At 36.6% G+C, this 24241-nt stretch overlaps 1 protein-coding gene across 9 annotated transcripts; it reads right to left on the bottom strand.

Annotated features, from left to right (window-relative positions):
- Window positions 1-727: 727 nt before the first annotated feature.
- On the bottom strand, window positions 728-20340 carry LOC107843205 (double-strand break repair protein MRE11). 9 transcript variants are annotated; one of them, XM_047395956.1, is made up of 24 exons: window positions 20180-20334; window positions 20031-20077; window positions 16167-16280; window positions 10335-10497; window positions 9353-9510; window positions 8800-8890; window positions 7961-8080; window positions 7818-7886; window positions 7644-7735; window positions 7406-7508; window positions 7197-7304; window positions 7009-7107; window positions 6862-6933; window positions 6641-6718; window positions 6464-6526; window positions 6292-6352; window positions 5058-5140; window positions 4441-4554; window positions 4243-4320; window positions 3184-3255; window positions 2800-3062; window positions 1936-2056; window positions 1532-1732; window positions 728-1022 (listed from the first exon to the last, which is right to left on the bottom strand). In XM_047395956.1, exons 3-24 carry the CDS (start codon window positions 16181-16183, stop codon window positions 990-992), a joined length of 2259 nt encoding a protein of 752 aa, XP_047251912.1. In that variant the 5' UTR covers window positions 16184-16280; window positions 20031-20077; window positions 20180-20334; the 3' UTR covers window positions 728-989. The 9 variants fall into 9 exon arrangements, with proteins under 9 accessions (XP_047251912.1, XP_047251910.1, XP_047251909.1 ...); XM_047395954.1 differs by having other exon boundaries at window positions 16167-16329; XM_047395953.1 differs by having other exon boundaries at window positions 16167-16332.
- Between the last annotated feature and the right edge of the window lie 3901 nt (window positions 20341-24241).

A 24241-nucleotide genomic window follows, 5' to 3' on the forward strand; every position in this document is an offset into this window, starting at 1 on the left:
CCAACCGCTTTTTATGTGCAAGTATCACGTTTGAGTATCTTTGCATTGTTGGCTCACCTGTTCTAAAATTCCTTAAAAATTAGCTTTTTATGATTATATCGACAATAATCCGGCAAAAATAGAATTTTTCAGAGCAGATTCAATGAATAACGGAGATGGAATAGCGATTGAATGGTTAGAGACAAAGAAGGGCTAGAACTTTTTGTACTGCATGATCCTAATAATACGAACATATACGTTCAATACATCAACAAAACTGTATGGACCCTCTACAACTGAAATTTAGGCCATTACTTAAACTATACCAACAAAACTGTATGGACCCTCTACAACTGAAATTTAGGCCATTACTTAAACTATACAACACATGACATATTCAATATAACCTCACAAAACGGGCCTTCGGGAGGATAGATTGTACTACTAGATTACCTATCTCACAAAGGTAAAGAGTTTGTTTTCGAAAGACCCTCAGGCCTCAGCTATATGTCTTGAAATTCAAACTTCAGGCCTACATCCTAAAATTAAAGACATCATATTCTCATTTTATCTCATACTTCTTCAACAATTCTCTCTACCTCTTTCTTTCCAAGTCTCAATATTTTCTCTCAATTTGCCATCTCTTAAATTGTTATCTCTATTACCATACTTTGGATCTATTCTAATGATAGCTAGACTTAACGAATATACCGCAATGGAAGAAACATAACCATGTTGGTCAGTTCACTAGAGCAAATGCATGTCCAAATTGGATTAGATTTTGAAACCAACTGTAACTGTAAACTGTAGAGAAACAAGACCTCCTAAAATATCAACTATGACAATACAAAGCTACTCCTAAAGTATCAACTATGACAATACAAAGCCACTGGAATTAAAAGTAAAAACACTCTCCAACTCACTAGTGTATATACAACTCGCTACGCAAATTCGGTCATCATAATTAACATCCAGAATGAAATAAATGATATGAAAAGTTCCAAGTACAATCACCTCCTTAAAGCACCATAATTCCTAGTTACCTGCAGCAACGAACATTAGTTAAGCACCCCATGTCCGAATTAGAAAACATTGCTTTGTAAGGTAAGGTGAAATGGACAACTTTTCGAATACTCAGTGAAGCAGAGACATTTAAGTATGTTCCTTATAATTTGTCATGTGCCATTTCCCTACTTACTTTGCACCTCTCCTAAACATCAGGATTCTTGAATATTTATTAATACCTACATCTACATGGGCCTCAAAAAGAAGAAAATTGCAAGAGTATCTCTCATTTATACTCCATACAGCACAATGAGCAACTGAAATTTGTTCATTCTTGAACAAATTTCTCACTAAGATTATTTTAAACACAACTGTTAAGCAGGCAGCATAGTTATAAGCGCACTCGAGAAGAAGCAAAGAGCAAAATTCAACTTAAACAGGATAACATATTTCATGGAGAAGAAATACTTTTCAAAGTAGCATAAGCATTGCCTTTGAAACAGCTATATGCTATCACTCCAAATATACTTTCTAATACATCACTTACCCGAGGCCGAGGTCTAGTTTCTTTCTTTGCCATGTCGTCATCATCATCATCATCTTCATCCGCATCCATGAGCATCCTTTGAAGTGAAGATGAGGAGCTATCTGATTTTCTTCCCCTTTTAGCTGCTGTTGCTGAAGCTCTGCCCCTTCCCCTTGGAGCAGCCCTTTTGCGTCCTTTGCCCTGAACCGTCTTATCATCATCCTAGCAACAGAAGACAGCATATAAAAGTGCAGTTATGTAGCATACAGCAGGAGAAATTAAGACAAAAAATTACTATATTTCTAAGAAATACTCTTCACTACCCAGTATTTGCATGAACATTATCCAAGAAACATTCATAGGGAAAAACAGATTCACACTAAAGAGGCAGCAAGAAATGTAATTGTAAGAAAGATAGGACATACTGAGCTTTCATCAATAACATTTGTGTCCTGTTTGGCATCCTCATCACTTGAAGGAGATTCCACATTCTCATCATCTTCGGCAATACTTCGCACTGATGCAGATGCAGCAATTGATGCAGATCTGCAGCAAAGAAGTTTAAGAAAAGGACTTCGGTGACATGGAGAAATTGCAAATGATGCTTACATTATCTAAACATATAGCAAAATTCTAAAGCACAAGCAAACTTCTATCAGCTATTCCGACTGGTAATATGTTGAAGACAATGTTTCTTTTCTTTCATAAGAAGAACCTTAGGTTATGCAAAAATTTCAAAGAGATGACAACTTAATCAGTCTTTTAGAAAGTTTGAGTGTCACATTAACTCGTGTTGTACTTTAAGCACCTATCTATTCCTTCTCATAATGTGAGCAATCAGTGAAAAATGATTTCAATTAACTTCTTATCATTCCCAGCAGCTTAATTCTTCTGTTTTGACAAATGTTGGGCATCTTATCAGTTCTATGTATAATGGCTGCATAAAATAAAAATGATTTCAATGAATTATCATTGACTCACCAATTTTAATTATATGCATTCTTATCCTAATATAAAATTAAAGTAGTTTGTCCCATTCAGTCCTTACATTTGACTTCCAAGAATTAGTTGCTTTGTAATCAAGGCCATTTCAAGACTAATTTTAAGTTGTGCTGAGATCCTTCTCCACAAAGTTAAAATTAGGGATGCCAAAGAAAGAAAGAGACAAGCACAACTCAAAGCAAAAACCTCTGCATGTGAATAAGCTATCGGTAACTTGGAATATTTGTAAAGAAGACTGGAAGCAGACAAAATACGTTAAACTGGAGAATCACTACTAGGAGACAAACCTCTGTGATTGACGGAATCCCAGAGATGCATCAAGGGTTGTCTGCTTCAAGCTACTGGAAGCCCTTCCTCGGCCTCTACCCCTACCCCTACCCCTTGAAGAGGTCTTGCTGACTTCAGAAGCATCACGAGAGGATCTAAAAGATTGAGATGAATCTTTCCTTCCTTTTCCCGCAGTAGACTTTGAGGCGGAGAGCATAGTGGCATCCTCATCATCACTGAATGAAACGGCAGATCCTACTCCACTACTTTTGCCTCTAATGTCCTGAAAATCAATAGTGTCCTTAAACATTATGGATGACCTTGGATTATACGTGTTTTGGACAAAATAAAAATGCATATTGACTCTATAAGATCAGCCTTAGCTTAAAAAATACAAAAAATACCTCCAAAGACTGTCCACTAAAGGAGAAAGGTTGATCATCTTTATTTCGTGCAGATCTTTGTTTGACACGTTCCTACACAAGCCATGTAATGACATAATGCTTCAGAACATTACATACCAGTGATACTATGCAATTTACAAGCCCAAGAGAAGCTCACAATGATAAGTGAAGTGAAGAAAAATAGATATCAATACGTAAAATTATGCAAAGTAATGGATCGCAATCATAGAATGTTTGGAAGAACTTCTCCAGCCATCCAATTCCAAGTAAAAAGCAGTACAGCTCTAATCATCATTCCAAGGCTAAATTTTAACAAGCAACACATGTACCATTTGAGATGACTGAAAGTGATCAAGCATGTGCAAATTGTTCGTGCCACTCTGAACAGTCATGAATGGGCCAGACTTGAAGGTCATCTTTAATTGTGTGTTAACCTGGACTGCACTATCTCCCTTTTTGAGAATGTGAATGGGTTCCCCAATTGAAAAAGCTAACCAAGATTAAAAGGGAAGAGAATAGAAAAGGTACAAGAACTTCTTTAAGGGGGAATTTTGACGTGTGGACCATTTAACAGGGATAGGAAAAGAGACTTGCATATGGTTAGGAAAGGCATACGACAAAGTCCCAAGGGAGGTTTTCATTGAGACACCTGGAGTCTAGAGGTGTACCTATGGAATATACATTAGAGTGATTAAGAACATGTACGGCTGAGTCAAGACCTGAGCAAGAACAGTGGGAGGGGACTCGGAACACTTCCCGATCAAGATGGGTTTGTTGCACCAGGATTTGTCCTAGTGCTCCATGAAGTGGGTGGTAAAAGCCTTGGAGACCAGGGTTCATATCCCAACAAAGACAAAACTAGGTAATTTCTTCTTTATCTGTCTCAGCCTAATAGGCAAACTTACCCATATCTGTACTGGTGGAAGATAACACGTATCGGGTGGAAGAGTTGAGGTGCACACAAGCTAGCTTAAACACCACCGATAAAAAAAAATTGGTCCCCACCACTACAAAAGTAGCACATATGGTATCACGGTGAAAGAGTTAAAAAATTCTTACCTCTAAGCACTCTCCAACTTTTAAAACTATATCATCTTCTTTGAATTTCCCCGTATCTGAATCACGAGCTATTTTGTTCTGTTAAGACATCTTTCAGGCATAGTATCAGACAATTAAAGTAACTATACGTTGGAACAGAAAAAAATGGAATGTAGCAACATCTTATGTGACTACCACATAACAAAATGACATACTCACCCGAGTTTCCTCAAGGTTGTATTGTACACAAGAATAAAAAGCCATTTTGTCATCTTTGCTAACAAAATTGTGCAAGGCAATGTCCAGATCGCCAACTGGAAGCACCTCCATTTTCTGTAGCATGAAGTCATTATTAGATAGCTCCAAATATTGACAACAAATGAGGACTTTGATGGGCTGTTCTCAGCATCAAAGTGCTTTGCCCTTGTGCTTGCTCTATCAAATCTTCTGTTTATACACTAATTGTTAGAGTCAAATTGTTTACTGTTAGATACATATTTCTCTTTAACTACAAATTGGATATTCATGTGGTAAACAAGGAAAACCCCATTTGGTAAACTAGAACTGGATGAACGGGGGTGGTGGAGCAAAGAGAGAAAAGTTCAGGATAATTGATAAAATTGCCCAACTGGAAACTTCACAATGCTGCCAAGAGAACATTCTTTTTTACTTTTTGGAAACTTGGTTTTCCAAAGAAAACTCTTTTGAACTTGAAAATAAAAAAATCATATGCTTCCGTTTTGGATATAAGATAAAGAAAACCCAGAGGCTGAACTATTTAACAGGTGATTAGGGACATTGGAATGAGAAGTTTTCAAATTTGACTTGATACCCACCAAATTGCTCTCAGCAACTAAAGCTTCAATGTTTTGCTGATTCAATTCTTCAGGACGAAGCCGCTCAGAATCATCAAATTTAGCTACAAGAAATAAAGAAATGTTCATAAAGGTAGGGGTAATGAAAAATACTGTAGTTTTATGATATCATTAAACACAAAAGAAAAGAAAAATTGAAGCTTGGACAAGGAGAATCAAGGTAGCCAAATGATGGATGAATTATCTCTTAGCATGGCAAGTACCATGTTTACAGATGGTCAAAACTTTTAGAAAGACCAGATAGTACAGATATTCTATACTAGTCTCCTGGATGAATTGTAAAACTCCTATGGATAAAATAAATGTTCCATTTCAACTTGGAATAAGCACTGATACAAAACTTGGAAGTGTAACTATTCCTGTTCAACTTGGAATAAATACTGATACGAAAGTAGAAATGTCCCTTGTTTAATATTGAGCACCTGGGAACTTTCAAGCCGCAAGATACTGTTTATTCTCTAAAAATCTAGGGAAAAAAAGTTGAATGTAGAAGCTTATGACGGCCCATATAATCTTTTTGGTTGCATGTGAAGAATTTCAACATCCAACCCAAAACTTTAATGTAACTGATAGAATAGTCCAAGACCCTTTTAAACCCCATTTTATGACCTTACGAACCGACCCAAGAGGGACATTCTATGATTCAACAATGTTCCCTTCACGACAAATTGAACGTGCAAAGTATCAAACCCAGTATGTGCAAAGTCTATAAATAAATTAGATTTGTTCAAGTTATGGGCAACAATTAGATTACGCCATCAAAATGATCATATGGTCACTTAGGCAGAACTAAACCGTCTATAAATAAATTAGATTTGTTCAAGCTATGGGCAACAATTAGATTATGCCGTCAAAATGATCATATGGTCACTTAGGCAGAACTAAACCATTAAATTGTGAAACACAAAATACAGTCATCGATGAAAAGCCAAAGAAGGCAGAGATTGGTGGCCTAAACTTGCAACAACAACAACAACAAACCCAGTGTATTCCCACAAAGTGGGGTCTAGGGAGGGTAAGACGTACGTAGACCATACCGCTACCTTCGAAGAGGTAGAGAGGCTGTTTCCAATAGACCCTCGGCTCAAGAAAAAGAAATGTAAACAAGGAGTTAGATGACACAACAAAAGGTGGCCAAAACTTGCATCTCGAACAAATGTGTAGATTCTTCACTCCCAATAAAACAGTAAATTACCTTCCTTGCCAACCTTTTTTGAAGATTTTGAGAATATGAGAATATCCTGTGGATTGGCAACCTATAAATTTGAAAATGTCATGGAAAGTCTTGCATGCATCTCTCTAGACGGACACCAGGATTTGTAAAAAGCGATTAGAACTGTGATCTAGATATAAGTGTAAGAAAGTACCTTTCCCACATACTTTTGCCCAAACCTTTGAGGATTAATAGTCATAAACCCAGAGTAGTCTACCTGTCAGATTAGTCATCCACAAAGGAACATGAATTTGTACACTAAAATAAAGGGAGAGGGGTAACGAATAAAAAGTGACACACGTCAGTGACACAGGTCACATAAGAGACCCACCTTTACTCGAACTAAAGGGAGCTTTACAACAGATCCATTATTAGCCTTTTGATTAGATCTTTCTATCAACTTTCTGACCTATTGCAATCAGAAGTGGTTGAAATGCAATCATGGTCATAAACTTCTCAGTTAAAAGAACAGAAGATAACAAGCATGCAATAGGTTTATCATATAATATCCTGAACAAATACAAAGGATTGAAAAACGAGGAATATACATACTACTTTATCCAGATGTTCAAGAATCGAACTGTGATCATTAGGATCAATATCAGGTTCATCCTTCAGCACAACCTGTACCATGCACCGCAACAAAAAGAAATTAGAAATAAATTCATGTGTAGGGATGTAGTTACAAAAGGAAACTACCTCAGTATAGATGATCCGGTGGATAAAAGAAGCTACCTCAGTATATTCAAAAGGGCGCACCGAGTTCAGAGGTATCTTTGTTGGACGATATTGATTTCCCTAAGTAAAGTAGAAACTATTACTCAAATGCAGAAGCATGAACAACACAGTAAGAAAATGAGTTAAAGATGGAATTCATGAAGTACAACCTTAATTTCTAATAATAGTACATGTTTTTGTTTTGATTCACCCTCAATCAGTGATGTCGCAACAGAAGAACCTGGCTGAGTAATGTGAAAACCCATACCTGGAACCTCCTGTAATAAAGATAAGCTTCAACTGAAACCCATATTACACAGGAACGGAAGTAATGTAAAGAGCGAGTACAGAAATCAAGAAGCTTCAGAATTAGTAGCACCTGAGGATCCACTAAACATTCATGTTCGTGACCCCACACAATGAAATCCAGAAACCGAGGTAGGAAATGCTCATTTATTGCATTTTTTGGATTTGTCTTTACTCTGTACAATGTGGCAAGAAAACAGAAGAACATTATTGCTCGAACAAAATTGCCGTATTTCTACTAAAACTTAGCACAGATTTAAGTAGGCTAAGTAAAGAGAATTTCAATTATTATCATTAGAATCTCAACCAACCTGTTTTGGTGAAGTACCAAAATGTTGAACCAGTCGGACACTTGACACCCTTCCTGAGCCTCAGGTCGCATCCATTGCACGGCATGTGGTGTCTTCAAGTACCAAAAGAAACACAATTAATATCTGTTCTTATTAAGCAGCCAGACAGATCTGAAAAGGAACTAGCAACAATACTTGAAACATTCTATTCAAACGCTCATCTCTGATATTCCCAAGACCATAAAGAGCTACTGATGTTAAACCCTGCAAAGAAGAGTTAGAAATAAATTTATGCTTCAAATTCAGCAGCCTCTTATTAAAGATATCCACAAGCAGACCTTCCTGATAAGAATAGGGTGCAGAGCGATCTGCCCAACACCGGAACCACCAAGATCCATTTTACCAAAATAGTTAACAAGATTGCATGCCGAAAGGATATCAACGGCAGATAGATTGTCCTGTAACATAAGTGGACAACACAACAATAACTCCAGATCAGCATGTAAGAAAGAAGATGATAACTCAACTTCTCTGAGAGTTTTCTGGCTAATTGATCCATAAGATAAATTTTAAATGCTGGTCCAAATATAATGCTGGTGTTCACATAAACATTAGCTTTATCTTGAAACAACAAAGTAAGAGTTGTTTGGGCATTAGCACAAATATACAGACGATTTGAATCTAAAAACAATCAATAGTAAACCTTCCCTGGAAAAATCGGATATCCATCTTCCCTTTTTACTCCATCCAAAAACAATTCTAAACTTCCTAATCAAGGTCTACAGTGAATATTCTACAAGACAAAGTCATGCAGGCGCACTCGGACACTTACTTGCACTAATTATCACTTCACCAGATCCAATTAAAAGTTTTTCTCTTAAGCCTTAACAATTTTTATAATGACATGCGATTGAGAATTAGAAAAATGGAGAAACGAGGTTAGTCAGGATTCATAAAGCTATCCCCAACTTGTGGAGCTAAACCATAGCTATCCATTAATTCTCCTGCAAAGGAGGATGAATAACTACAAGCCATCTTCATAGCAAAGTTGATTTGCTATCTCAATTAATTTTAAGAAAGATCACATTGCACACCAGCAGGCAAAGGTATGATCACAAATAGTCCATCCTGCTGAACAATGAAAAGAAAAGGTAAAGAAACTTTCATGGATTCATACCACACCGGCTGGATCATCATGATTGCCATGAATGCTGAAAACAGGCAACCCCACATTAAAGTGAGGATCTTCATAATTTACATGACCAAATCTGAATAAGACAAACAAAAGATGAAAAGAGAAGAAGAGAAACATTATGCTGACAAAGAAGTAAGCATAACTAAAAGGAAGTATTAAATGTAATCATAACTTCAGATAAACTTTGTATGAACATCCTCAGATAGAGTATAGAAAAAGGGGAACAAAGGAAAGAGAAGAAGACGAATAAGAATTTCAGAAAACTAACTTTGCCGGGAACTCCTCTGATAGAACATAGGTAAAAAACTATCTGTTCAATACCTCATCAAAAAAATGAACATAGAAAAAGAGGAGCTCGAGCATGAGATTATTGTTTCAAGAGCTTCAAACTACTTTTCCACAAGAAAGAATATAAGTAGTTTTCATACTTATCTAGGGTAAAAAACAAAAGTAAAGGAAGGAAAAAAGGTAAACCACGACAGGAGAGACAGAATAGCGATTACAAGTTAGCAGAGTCCAGATAAATGGTTATTACAGGTTAGCAAAGTTCACTGTCTGGTCACTAACGACTTGGAATTGCACCGGTCGATCATTGAGACAATAGCGGCGAAGAATCTCGATGGCTTTCACCAGTGTTGCCCTGGATGGCTTATTCTCGTGAAACAGATCACCACCGAGAAGCACAAAGTCCACCTGGAGCCGAAGTAAAGTCAACATAAGTGCTACGAATACATGGGTACAGAATAACTCACAAATGAAATTTGCATATAGAGATCTTTCAAACTATTTTTCGAGTAGACAATAAACATTCTCCAATTAGAAAAGACAATAAACCAGAACATGCATTAGTATTTAGGTCTTTCAAAGGACAATTAATTTTCTCCTACTTCCTCCAACCACCATCGCTTGCCTCACACTGCTCCTGGAAACTATCCTTAGGGACAGATCACAGTCGCTTGTTGCTCACAATTGTCACCTACCCGCAGCCAAATTTAGCCACCATCCAATGCCTTCACCTCTACGACCAATCACTTATTACAGCGTGCCACTATCTTATCTCCACCACCTATCATTGCAATCACAAAATAACCAACATGACCTGCCCTTGAAAAAGCACAAAATCGGCTTCACTCATGGCCACCAAATGCATTGAACATATCAAGGGGAACAATATAATGTGGAATTGAAAAAATTAGTGATTCAAATTTCCCTTTATCGGTTTGATCAATAAGTTTCATTTCTCAAGTATGGGAAAGATGAAGAGAAAATGGTGAAAGCACCTGCCATTTCAAGTTACCCTACTGTTCTCACTTGCATGCTTTTATGTTTCTCTGCAACAGCAACTCATGGGAAGAAACGGATTCTCTCAACTATTTACTAAGATCCCTACAAAATTTCATACTTAGCTTTCACCATTTTTGGTAAAAGGACCACAGATAATTGTCATAAAGTATCAAAATAAAATGAGTGGGGAGCGGGATGTTAATTCCACCAATAGATACAAGCAATTTGCCAACCAAGTGATGAAGAGATATCATTTTTGCCTGCTTTTTCTCCGCGATTGAACATATCTCTTCAAATGCCTGAAATGAATCATGCCTACGTACTTCATCCTTCTCCATATAGCCCAAGTGACAGTCTGTAGCAACCAGGACCCTAACAGTGTTGTTCTCCTCCTCTCTGGAGAAATTTTCCATTTTGTTACAAATTCACATAAAATCGAGCAAAAAACTTTAGTAAATTTCTACAAATTCAAAGGGAAACAAATTCTAAATTATCATAAAGTCAGAAACCAGGCACCCGTAAAACAAACAATTCCACTCAAAATTACTTTCATAAAATGCTTAATTTCACACAGCATATTGCAACAAACTAAACATTGCTATGAACTACTTAACACACATTGTATTAGTTCTCCTTCCAATTTTTTTCCTTAAAATTCACATTGCATGTACTAAAAATCAGGCACTCGTAAAACAAACTGATAAATACAATATGAAATTACTTTCAGAAAATGATTAATTTCATACATTGCAATTAACAAAACATACTACACATTACTATAAACTACTTAACATGCATTATATTATTTTTCCTTGTCAACTCCCAATAGCAACATATATTAGGTAATTATGTCCACCGAGGCTAGAACACCTGATATTGCGATAAATTATAAACTACCTATAGCGTGTTTTGGCTAAGCTTATTTTTTGTCAAACTTTTGGGAGAAAATAAGTGTTTCCAGGAGTAGCAGAAGCTGTTTTTCAAAAGCTAAAAAGTAATAACGGATAACTACTAGACACCTAGTTGTTGTAGAGTTCTTATAGTTGTTGTAACTTTTAAGTCTATCCTTGTTGATATAGGTGTTGTATATACTCTTTAAATAGTTGGTCATACAATTAATAACACACGATTATTTTCCCATCTTCTACTCTCTATCTCTTTATGGTATCAGAGAATATCTAAACTCCTACGAGTTGATCCTCTCTTTTTTTCTCTACTTACTCACACAAATGGCCTCTAAGATTTCTGTGACCAATGCCGATGGAATCAACAATGCCATCACTATTGTTCAATTCAATCCAGTTACCCAACTGCCCATTAAATTAACGGGCAGTCACAATTTCTCCTTGTAGAAAGCTCAAGTTTCAATGCTTATGCATGGTCACAATCTTTATGGGCATCTCGATGGCTCCATCCCTGCACCCACTTGCACCATCTCTTAGAACAATCAAGACGTTGATAACCCTAAGTTCCTTTCTTGGTATCGCCAAGATCAGCTAATTCAAAATGCTATCTTGGCTCTGTTGATCCTACGCTTGCCCCCACTGTTGTTGTTGCAGTCTCCGCCAAACAAGAATTTTCAGCTTGCGAGATCGATTGGCCCGCCTCACTAAAGATTGTCGTCCAGTCACAGATTATTTTCATCAAGTTCGATCACTTTGTGATGAACTTGCAACTGTTGATGCACCGGTATCAAACCCGGAACTCATTGTGAAAGTTCTCAGTAGATTCGGATCTGAATTTCGAGAACTCTCTGCTGTCACTCGTGCTCGCGATTCTCCTATTTTATATGAAGAGCTTTACGAAAAGCTTCGAGATTATGAGCTTTTCCTCAAACATGAGAAAGAAAAGAAGCTGCTATCAACTCTCATTACTGCTGCTATAGCACAAAAGACAAGCTCAACTCCTTCTCACCAGGGCAACAATAATTACTCCAGGAGTGAACCCTTCTGCCAACAATCAAAAATGGCAAGCACAACGCCCACGAAGAAACAACCAGCATCGGCAGCAGCAGCCCTCTGACAAAAAACCTTCGTTGCCAACTATGTGATCGCGTAGGTCATTCTGCTAAAGTCTGCAGATCGCAGTCACATAACCATCTGCAATCCCGGGCAAACTTTGTTGCTTGTTTTCCTTCTCAATAGACCCCCTAGGATCGTTGACTGTGGAGCCACTTATCATATTGCATCTGATGCTCAAAGCCTAGTCATTGTACATAACTACCACGGCACCAAAGAGCTAACTATGGGCAATGGTAACACCATTCCAATATCTCATACCGATAACGCTAACATAAGTGCATCAAATCATCATTTCAAACTTCTTAATACCTTATACTCCCCTGTCATTAAAAATAATCTTATTACTGTTTCTAAGTTTTGTCGTGATAATCATTCCTCTATTGATTTTTTTCCTTTCCATTATCTTGTGAAGGATCTGAGTACGGGGACGTCTCTAGTTCAGGGGCAGAATAAAGATGGGCTATATGAGTAGCCACCGCGCTGTACACATCATACTCCTAAATGCAATGTGGATGTTCCAATTATCCTGTGGCATCGGCATTTAGGCCATCCTAATCGACGCATTTTAGATACTATGTTGAATCAGTTTTCCGTTACCGTTTCAGATCCTAAAGCTAGCTCCATTTGTAATTCTTGTTATTCAAATAAAATGCACAGGTTGACTTTTTCAGAAAATTCATTGTGAAGTAATAAGCCCCTGCAAATCCTTTATAACGATTTATGGGGTCCATCTCCAGTTTTATCAATTGATAAAAAAAGATATTATGTGTTATTTGCTGATCAATTTTCAAAATACATGTGGTTGTCACTTTAAAATCAAAAAATGAAACTTTGGAAGTTTTCAAAATCTACATCCATTGCTTGAACGCAAATTCAACACCAAAATTCAATCTTTTTACACTGGTGGTAGCGAATTTCAGTGTCTACACTCGTATCTCAAAGCACATGGCATAGAACACTTAGTGTCACCCCCATATACTCCACCGAGAGTTGCTCTAGCCGAAAGACGACATCGGCATGTTATTGAAACTGCTAGAACCTTGTTGCACCAAGCGTCTTTACCCTTACACTTTTGGAGTTTTGCAAGTCAACAAGTCATTTATCTTAAAAATAGGCTAACTACACCGAATCTTCAGCATAAGAGCCCATTTGAAATTCTATTTCAAACTATGCCCAAGTATGACTCCATTAACGTATTTGGTTGCTTGTGTTATCCATGGCTCAAACCATATGCCAAAAACAAATTCGAGCACCGTTTGACACCATGCTTTTATCTAGGATTTTCAAATAAACATTACTGCCACTAATGTTTTAATCCTCTAACTTGCAATATACATTTATCTTGTGACGTTTAATTTTTAGAAAATCAGTTTCTGTTCGAAAATATTTTCTCATTTGAAAACACACAAAATAAAAATGTATCTTGGGAAATTTGTTCAACTGAACAGCAGCCACAGGATAATACTCAATATTCACATGATTCTTATGAGCTTCCTGCTCACATTGTGCAGCAACCCATGGACACGCACTCACCTATCTCCTTTGCCCCAATAGGTACCATCGTCTCAGGTAATTCAATTTCTCCCTTATCTGATACTTCTTCTCCTTCTCCAACATCTCCACTTCCCCCTCCCCTCACCATACCAAATTCAATTTCCAGTCATACTTCACCTCAACCAAATGTTTCGGCCTCAGCAGTTCATCCTTCTTCCCATTTAAATACGCAACCGCAATCCACAATAATCACTTACCAGCATCGAAATAAGTCCACGGGTCCTTTGAACCAGAACCCTGTGGTACAACCCTTTTCCTCTTCACTTTTCCAATCTCCGATGGCCCCACGACCTTCTCTTGTTGCCCCTAGCTCTACATCACCGCACACTCATAACATGATTACTCGTTCTAAGACCAATAGCCTTAAGCCTAAGCAATTTCACACTGTTGTTCAAACCATTTCCTCCCTACCTAGAACCTTCAAGCAAGCTCAACAAGTCCCACAATGGCATGAAGCTATGAAAAATGAATTTGATGCCTTTGTTCGGAACCGAACATGGTAGCTGGTACCATGTGATCCTTCGAAAAATGTGGTGGATTGTAAGTGGCTTTTTCGGGTTAAATATCATCCTGATGGTTCTGTTGACAGGTTCAAAGCTCGCTTGGTTGCCAAAGGATTCGCACAACAACCTGGCCTTGACTTCCAATGCATTTTCAGCCTTGTGGTAAAGCCAGCAACTATTCGAATAGTTCTTGCGATTGCCACACAACAAAGCTGGCCCATTCGTCAACTTGATATCAATAATGCCTTCCTGCAAGATCGTCTTGAAGAGGAAGTCTATATGAGCTAACCACCTAGTTTCGAATCTTCTGAACATCCGACGCAATGCGCCAACCACCTGGTTTCGAATCTTCTGCACATCCGACGCATGTTTGCAAGCTACAAAAAGGTATTTATGGACTCAAACAGGCCCCCAGGGGCTAGTACACTGAACTCAAAAATTATTTGGTTACTTTGGGTTTATTAAGTCCCAATTTGATTCTTCATTGTTCATCCTGAAGAATTTTGAGTTTATTGTTTATGCCCTAGTATATGTTGATGACATAATTGTTACCGGTAATCGGATTCGTGGTGTTCAAAGCATTATTGATAATCTTGCAACCCGATTCTCACTGAAGGATCTTGGTCCACTTCATTATTTCCTTGGTGTTGAAGTCTTGTCTTATCCTGGTAGGCTTCTGTTGTCTCAACAGAAGTACACTACAGATCTTTTGCAAGAGGTTATTATGCAAAATTGCAAGGGTGTTCCAACACCAATGGATTCTACTGTAACTTTTCTAGAGTTTGCTGAAAATTCTCTAGTTGATGGCTCTCTTTATAGGCGGATCATCGGTAAACTTCATTACCTTGCTTTTACACGTCCGGACATAGCATTTGCTGTCAGCAAACTCTCACAATCCATGCACCAGCCCTTCATATCTCATTGGACAGCCATGAAACGTCTCCTTAGGTATCTACATCAAACATCCTCATTTGGCCTCCGGATTGCCAAAGAACATGATCATCGTCTTCTAGCCTACTTAGATTCTCATTGGGCTGGAGATCCTCTTAATCGAACATCCACCACAGGTTATGTTGTTTACCTTGGCAGCTCTCTGATATCATGGTCCTCTAAAAAGCAAAGATTTGTCTCCCGTTCCTCCACAGAAGCAGAATATTGGGCTGTTGCAGCTACTGTTTCTGAGACTAATTGGCTAACAAGTTTACTCCATGAGCTTCGGTTTCGTATTTCAGACATTCCTTGGATATTTTGTGACAATGTTAGCACCACCTACATTTGTGCCAACCCGGTGTTCCATAGTCGAATGAAGCATATTGCTATTGATTTTCATTTTGTTCGCGAACAAGTTCAAAACAAGGATATCGCAGTTCAACACCTTTACTCGGCTGATCAAGTGGCAGATATACTCACCAAACCACTTCCAAGAGTCTCTTTTGTCAAGCATTTTTCCAAGTTGGGAGTTGTTGATACCACCAACTTGCGGAGGCGTAATAACGAATAACTACTAGACACCTAGTTGTTGTAGAGTTCTTATAGTTGTTGTAACTTTCAAGTCTATCCTTGTTGATACAAGTGTTGTATATACTCTTTAAATAGTTGGTCATGCAATTAATAACACACAATTATTTTCCCATCTTTCACTCTCTATCTCTTAAAAAAAAAAAAATTATTAAAAGGACTTTTGAGAAAAATACATTAAAGAACATTTTTATAAAGTTTGGCCAAACATTAATTGTTGCTCAAAAGTTCTTTTTGAGTGTATTGGTCAAATATAAACTGCTTCTCACGAGAAGTACTCATTTGAAAAATGTTGATTTTAAAAGTTTGGCCAAACAGGCTATTAACAAGCATTATATTATTTTCCCTTGTCACCTCACACTAGATATCAAGTAAGTACAGACATACATTATATTTGACACTACCATAAACTACGTAACACACATTATATTATTTTTCCTTCATTCTTTTACTTTCTTTTTTTTGTTACCTTGAAGTATCATCCATGACGGATGCCACGTTGACTTTCCCTGCTATTCATTCATTCACAAAAAAAGTGTAGTGTTCCCCAGCTGCAGCATTATTCATTTCTTCTCTAAGCTTCCTGATGTCGTTGAAGCTCCATCATCATCATCATCATCACAATCTTCCTTCTTCTGATTGGTAATCTTTTATTTATTTATTTCTTCAATTCAATTACTCACTTTATCCATTTTCATGATCCAAAAACATTCACTCCAATACATAGTCATAGTGTGTGGTTAAACAAATGGGAAAAAGCTCTAACTCTAAATCGATTTTTCATGCTAAGCCTAAATTGTGTCCCAACAAGGTCCCTAATTCATACACCTACAGATTCAATTTTACTCTCAAAAGGTTGTTTTGCTGGAAACAAAATATGTCTTTGTGTGTGTGACTAGTTCTACTGCATATATGTTTCTTATATCCGTGTTGTCTGAGATTGAAAACACATTCTCATTTTGGATATGTGAAAACTTGAAATCTGTTACTTTATTTACTCTAGTTATGAGCTAATAACGAGCTTAGGAATAAACAAAATTGTTTGTTACTGTCTTGCTAATAAGTGCCACGATTAGGCTTTGGTCCAATGTGGGGTCTATGGAGGGTGGGGTGAACGCAGACGACAGACCTTACCCCTGGACCTTTGGTGGGGTAGATAGGTTGTTACTGAAGGACCCTTGGCTCAAGAAAATGAATCTTGACTGGACTTTTGAGAAATGAAATATGTTTACTTGATTTTAAAAAAGTGAAGATGTAGAGATGGAGTACGATGATTCCGTTATATAAAAATAAGGGTGACATTTAAAGTTGCAACAACTATAGGGATATTAAGCTGTTGAGTCAAACTATGAAGATTTGGGAGAAAGTGGTTGAGCGGAGATTGAGGAGGGTCGTGTTCGTTTTGGAGAATCAGTTTGGATTTATGCCTGGTCGCTCACGACAGAGGCAATCCACCTGGTAAGGAGATTGGTGGAACAGTATAGAGAAAAAAAGTGGAATTTACACATAGTGTTCATCGATCTAGAAAAGACGTATGATAAAGTCCCGAGGGAGGTCCTTTGGAGATGCTCGGAGATGAGAGGGGTCCCGGTGGGTACATCAGAGCTATTAAGGACATGTACAATGGAGGAAAGACCAGAGTGAGGACGGCGGGAGGAGACTCAGAGCATTTTTCGATCGAGACAGGGTTGCATCAGGGATCGACTCTTAGTCCATTCCTTTTTGCGTTGGTGATGGACGTGTTGACGCGGAGTATCCAAGGCGAGGTGCCTTGGTGTATGTCATTTGCGGATGATATAGTGTTGATTGATGAAACGTAGGGGGGGGTGAATGACAAATTAGAGGTTTGGAGGCAAACTCTTGAGTCTAAAGGATTTAGGTTGAGTAGGTCCAAGACGGAGTATTTGGAATGTAAGTTTACTGACTCGAGGCAGGAGGACGAAGTGGTGGTGAGGTTGGACTCCTAGAATATGTGTAAGAGGGATAGTTTTAAGTACCTTAGGTCTATGATCCAGGGGGGTGGTGAGATTGATGAGGATGTTTCTAACCGTATTGGAGCAGGTTGGATGAAGTAGAGGCTTGCCTCGAGAGTGTTGTGCAATAAGAAGTGCCCCTTAAGCTTAAAAGCAAATTCTATAGAGTGGCAGTTCGTCCTGTCATGTTGTATGGAGCGGAGTCTTAATCAGTTAAGCACGTTCGCATCCAAAAATTGAAGGTGGCAGAAATGAGAATGTTGCATTGGATGTGTGGGCTTACTAAAGGGGACAGAGTTAGGAATGAGATTATCCGGGATAAGGTGGGAGTGGCTTTGGTGGAGAACAAGATGTGGGAAGGAAGGCTGAGATGGTTTGGGCATGTGATGAGGAGCGGCGTGGATGCCCTGGTTCGGAGGTGTGAGAGGCTAGCATTGGATGGCTTCAGGAGGAAAAGAGGTAGGCCGAAGAAATACTGGAGGGAGGTGATTAGACATGACATGGAGCAGCTTCATGACCCTAGATAGGAAGGCGTGGAGGTCGAGGATTAGGGTAGAAGGCTAGTGTTAGTGTGTGGGTTGTAGCTAGCAATCAGGAGAATTCTTGTGTAGCCGGATTTAGTAATCATAGGTCAGTGTACATAGGTGTCTTTGGGATGTGAGTGTATGTCACTACTAGGTGGGTGTCCTATTTTCTATTGCTTAGTTCCTATTTTTCTTATTTCGTATTGCTCTTATTTCCCGTATTTCATATTCCTGTGATTTTATTCTATTATTTCCTATTCTTATTCGGTTATGTCATCCATCCCCTTATTTATTATCCTTATCTTGAGCCGGGGGTCTATCGGAAATAGCCTCTCTACTTCTTTGGAGGTAGCGGTATGGACTGCGTACATCTTACCCTCCCCAGACCCCACGTTGTGGGAATACACTGGGTTTGTTGTTGTTGTTGTCGTTGTTGAAGTATCATCCATTTATCGAAGATCAACTCTTAAAGCAACAACAGGAGAGAAAACAAAACATTGCTATAAACTACTTTTTTCTTTTTTGATACGTGATATCTGGGCCAGCTTTCGCGCGCCTCAACTAATTCCACGTGATACCTGTCACCTCCCACCAACAACAGGTATCAAGTAATGTATCCACCAATGCTAGAACATATGACATCACTATAAACTACTTAACACGCATTATATTATTTTTCCTTGCCACCTCACACCAGTATTAGCCAACAGGTATTACGTAATTTTGTCCACCGAGACAAGAACAAATTACATTGCTATAAACTACTTAACACGAATTATATTGTTTTTACTTGTCAGCTCCCACCAGTAACACATAGCAAATAACTCTATCCACCGATTCTAGAACAAATAACACCACTATAAACTACGTACTTAACAAATAACACATTATATTATTTTTCCTTGCCACCTCCCACTAGTAATAGCCAACAGGTATAAGGTAACCGTGTCCACCAAGACAAAAACAAATAAACTACTTCACACGCATTATATTGTTTTTCCTTGTCAACTCCCACAAGTAACACATATCAAGTAACTCTATCCTCCAATACTAGCACAAATACGTCACCTCCTATTAGTAACAGATACATTACTATAAACTACCAACTTAACAAGCATTATATTATTTTTTCGTGTCACCTCCCACCAGTTCAGATACATTACTATAAACTACCTACTTAACAAGCATTATATTATTTTTCCGCTATCACCTCCCACCAGTAGCATAAACATTGCTACAAACCACCTACTTAACAAGCATTATATTTTTTTTTCATGTCACCTCCCACATATAAGAGATACATTTAACAAGCATTATATTATTTTTCGTGTCACCTCCCACCAGTAACAGATACATCACTATAAACTACCTACTTAACAAGTATTATATTATTTTTTCTGTCACCTTCCACAGATAACAGATACATTTAACAAGAATTATATTATTTTTTCGTGTCACCTCCCACCAGTAATAGATACATCACTATAAACTACCTACTTAACAAGCATTATATTTTTTTTCGTGTCACCTCCCACAGATACTAGATACATTTAACAAGCATTATATTATTTTTTCGTGTCACCTCCCACTAGTAACAGATACATCTAACAAGCATAATATTATTTTTCATGTCACCTCCCACCAGTAACAATCACTATAAATTACCTACTTAACAAGCATTATATTATTTTTTCGTGTCACCTCCCACTAGTAATAGATACATCTAACAAGCATTGTATTATTTTTCATGTCACCTCCCACCAGTAACAAATACATTACTATAAATTACCTACTTAACAAGCATTATATTATTTGTTTCCTTTTTTTTTTCGTTACCTCGAAGAATCGTCCATTTTATCGAAGTTCCAACTCTTAACCTGCAGCTACAACAGACCAGAAAAAAAAAAAAGTTGAATGCGATAGATCAAAATGAAAAAACCCTAGCTACGTAAATGGAAAAGCGAAGTAGTATTAGAGATTTTTACTTCGAATTTCTTCGAGCAAATGAATTATGGAGTTGGGATTTGAGAATTCAGTTATTTATTTGTTAATTAATTTGAAGGAACACAAAGTGCCGAAGTACCGGAGAGGGACTGAGACTGAACGGAGCAAGTAGGCTGGCGGGGAATTTAAAACAATTTTTCCCCAAAATAAATATACATGAAAAATATGAAATTTGAAAAAAAGAAAAAAATATATTTTTAAATTTTGTGATCCCAAATTAAACTTATAGCAAATGTATCAAATATCTTTTAATCTAATTTTAAACATGGCACACAAAAAATTAGAAACTATAGTATTGCGAAAAATAAAAGATTAAAAGAGAAAGTAGTTTTTTTAAAAAAAAAAAAAAAAGAGGGAGTAATTTAAGAATTGAAATTATTTTGGTCATGGTACAAATTTGAGTTATTTGGAGTAATTGATAAAGCAAGTTAAGGCTGTGTAAAATAAATTTTTATGGTTCAATCGTTCTTCGGACCTCGAGCATGGCAAGATTAGCCAGAGTATTATTGCATCACATTGTTTTTTTTTTTCTTTTTGTGAATGAATCGGATAGAAATGAGGTAAATACGATTTCTCGTGTTTTTAAAAAAATTGGAATTCAAATTGACATTTTATGAGATTTTACTGGTTATGTTGTTATTGTTATAAATTGAAATTTTATGATCAAATATAATTTTTGAAATTCAATTCTTTGAACAACCCAAAAATATTCATGATCATACCGCATCCAATTTATCGAAAATATTTTATTTCTAAAATAATTAATTATAGAAAATGAATTAAGAATAATAAAAATCAAATTATAACTCAACTTAACCCAACACGTCATTTAAGCCTACCGATTTTTCAAAAAACGATAATTTATTATAGGATGTGGGAAAGGTACTTTCTTACACTTATATCTAGATCACAGTTCTAATCGCTTTTTACAAATCCTGGTGTCCGTCTAGAGAGATGCATGCAAGACTTTCCATGACATTTTCAAATTTATAGGTTGCCAATCCACAGGATATTCTCATATTCTCAAAATCTTCAAAAAAGGTTGGCAAGGAAGGTAATTTACTGTTTTATTGGGAGTGAAGAATCTACACATTTGTTCGAGATGCAAGTTTTGGCCACCTTTTGTTGTGTCATATAACTCCTTGTTTACATTTCTTTTTCTTGAGCCGAGGGTCTATTGGAAACAGCCTCTCTACCTCTTCGAAGGTAGCGGTATGGTCTGCGTACGTCTTACCCTCCCTAGACCCCACTTTGTGGGAATACACTGGGTTTGTTGTTGTTGTTGTTGTATTATAGGACAATTTTCATAAATCCCAACATTTTAACACCTAATTACATAAATTTTTGATTATTTTTATATTTATGTAAAATCCTAATTTTTCATTAATTGTTGCGATACATAGCTAAGACTCGTGAGACATCACCATCTGATACATAAGTACCGATACATAACTCATATGTATTAATATCACAAATATACATTCGAAAACATACGTCCTATGTATCAGTGGCATAAAAAACATTTCGATACATGATTTTTGTATACTTTCAACCAAACACAGTTTCTTATGTATCTGTAATATAATACTCAGCGAAATACATAACTTTTGTACATTTGGTGGAGGATCGTGTGATGTATTTTTTCGTCCACTTCTACCAGATGCATTATTCCTGTTTGTCTTTGAACTTTCTTAACAGTCACAACATTTTTATGTATCTCAATTAACATCATCATGATTAACATCTATTAGTGAATCTTTAAACTTTAGAATTCCTTATGACTTGAACGGTCTTGTACGAATCATTTGAGATCTGTAGTAATTTCGCGATCACTTCACAATTAACTCGATGGGAAGTTGATTTTGAGGATGAAGATAAGAGTTTATCGTGAATTAAAAATAAGAGCTTGAGCTCCGTCGTTGAAGATGGGTTTAGAGATGGGGAGGAGGTTGTGTTCGAAAGGCTCACATAGGGGATGGATGCAGATTGATGGCACGGTGATGGTAGAGGACACCGCCTTTAACGATGTTGATTATGGTGATTGTTCATCGTACTTTGTCATGACTTTTTATACTTGAAGACCTTTCATGGTTGTGCAGATCTCTTGAAATAACAAGAGAGAACGGGAGGAAAATAGTGTTTGAAATGAATTTAGGAAAAGGTTGTGATGTTTTGAAGTTTTTGAAGAGAGAAAGAGTTAGAAGAATTTTTTGTAATTAGTCTAAATCCTCAATTTATTTTTCTAAGTGTTGTAAAATCAAAGCTTCAATATTTAATAATTACAAAAAAGGACAAGGAAAAAGATAGAAAGGGCTCTTCAAATTAAACTATTTCCATGAAAATGACCATGAAATTTAAATTTCACTTTCTAACCATTTCAATTTGCTAGTTTGTTTTATATCGTTTCTACACACCTTCGATACAATTTCCATACATATCTTATACATATAAATAGTCTATACGAAAATTCTTCAGTTTTGATACACAATCTATACAATAATTATATATTTTTGTTTACACATTTTATACAACAATTATATAATGTTTATACGCTTTCTATATATTTTTTGTATATATATTTTATACATATACATATTTGATGGAACTATATAATTTCTATACATATATCTTATATAGATACATATTCTATGTAGCAATTATATCATTTTTATATAATTGTATTTAATTATTATTTCTAAACAATTTCTAAAGGGTCGAATGACCCAAGTTGAAAACTGTATCAGTATTGTCTATGGACTATATCAGTGTTGTATACGGACCGTATCTAAACTACATGAGCCAAAATGGCCCAAATTAGGAAAGTGGAGAGGAATTGGGCTGACCACTTAAAAAAAAAATGACTCACAATTTGAAAGTGTGGACAACTGTAGCCAGCCGGTCAATTTATTTTCCTCTTTTAGCCATTGACCTAGTTGGTCACATACAAGTTTCTATATCTAATTAATACACTTTTATACCACATTGATATACTTTTATACTACATTGATACATTTTTATACTATATTAATACACTTTTATATCACATTGATATACTTTTATACTAGATTGATATACTTTTCTACCACACTGATTCAATATATATACCATATAAATACACTTTTTACAGAGAAAATTTATGCAAGCATATACAGTAACTATACCAAATTAATACACTACATATAACACATTCACACGCCTTTTTTCAAAATGGCTAGAGAAAAATTTGTGTATGTTTTTGTGTACATACAATACATTTATACAACTTCGCATTTTCAAATCAAAGGAAAGGGAGAATTGAGAGAAAGAAAAACAGGGAGAGATCGAAAGTGAGGGAAGAGGAGAGAAAACAAATGAGAGAGTTTTTCCAGTGAAAATCGCCACCAGAAAGCTATATCAACCGTTGCTTGTTATTGATACGACAAAATCGTCAGCAAAAGTCCGTAAAAAACATTAACTAGACACCACCCAATTGAAAAACAAATCCAGTTGGAAACCACCAAAAACCGTCCAAATGGCTAGAAATGGGGTTTTGAAATTCCTTGGCTATTTTATGTCATTTTTTTTCAGCCTAATGGCTATTTTCGTCCTTTCCCCATTAGAAAATAACTATAAAGTGAAAATAGTATTATCCGACTGATCACTTTTTGAAAAAATATCAAATTTGAGCTATTTATTTTAAAAAGTGCTGCACAATATCCTTTTTCCGAAAGAAAACTCAAATTATAATCCAACTAACAATTTGACCCAACCAATCCTACCCATTCAAAATTATCAAGTGTTACAAATCAAACCTTCAAGATTTGGTAAATACAAAAAAACTCAGCATGAACCGACACATTTTTCGACTCCATCGACAAATCCGACCTATTTAATTATGTACTTGCATCAATAGTTCACCATTTTTTTTAATTTTAAAAACAAATTCAATTTATATTCATTGCCAAACACAACATCACCTTCAACTACAACTCTGAAAAGTTATTATTTTCATCACCAAACGTGCAATGACCCAATACATCTTTCGATCTGACCCGTTTATCCGA

This window comes from Capsicum annuum, chromosome 9 (assembly GCF_002878395.1).
Source record: "Capsicum annuum cultivar UCD-10X-F1 chromosome 9, UCD10Xv1.1, whole genome shotgun sequence".
Lineage (NCBI taxonomy): Eukaryota > Viridiplantae > Streptophyta > Magnoliopsida > Solanales > Solanaceae > Capsicum > Capsicum annuum.

Coding starts and splice junctions, on each gene's coding strand:
- LOC107843205 (XM_047395952.1), bottom strand. Junction 4,321..4,440: donor ACAACCTTGAGGAAACTCGG/GTGAGTATGTCA, acceptor ATGTCTTAACAG/AACAAAATAGCTCGTGATTC. Junction 3,063..3,183: donor TTAGTGGACAGTCTTTGGAG/GTATTTTTTGTA, acceptor ATTGATTTTCAG/GACATTAGAGGCAAAAGTAG.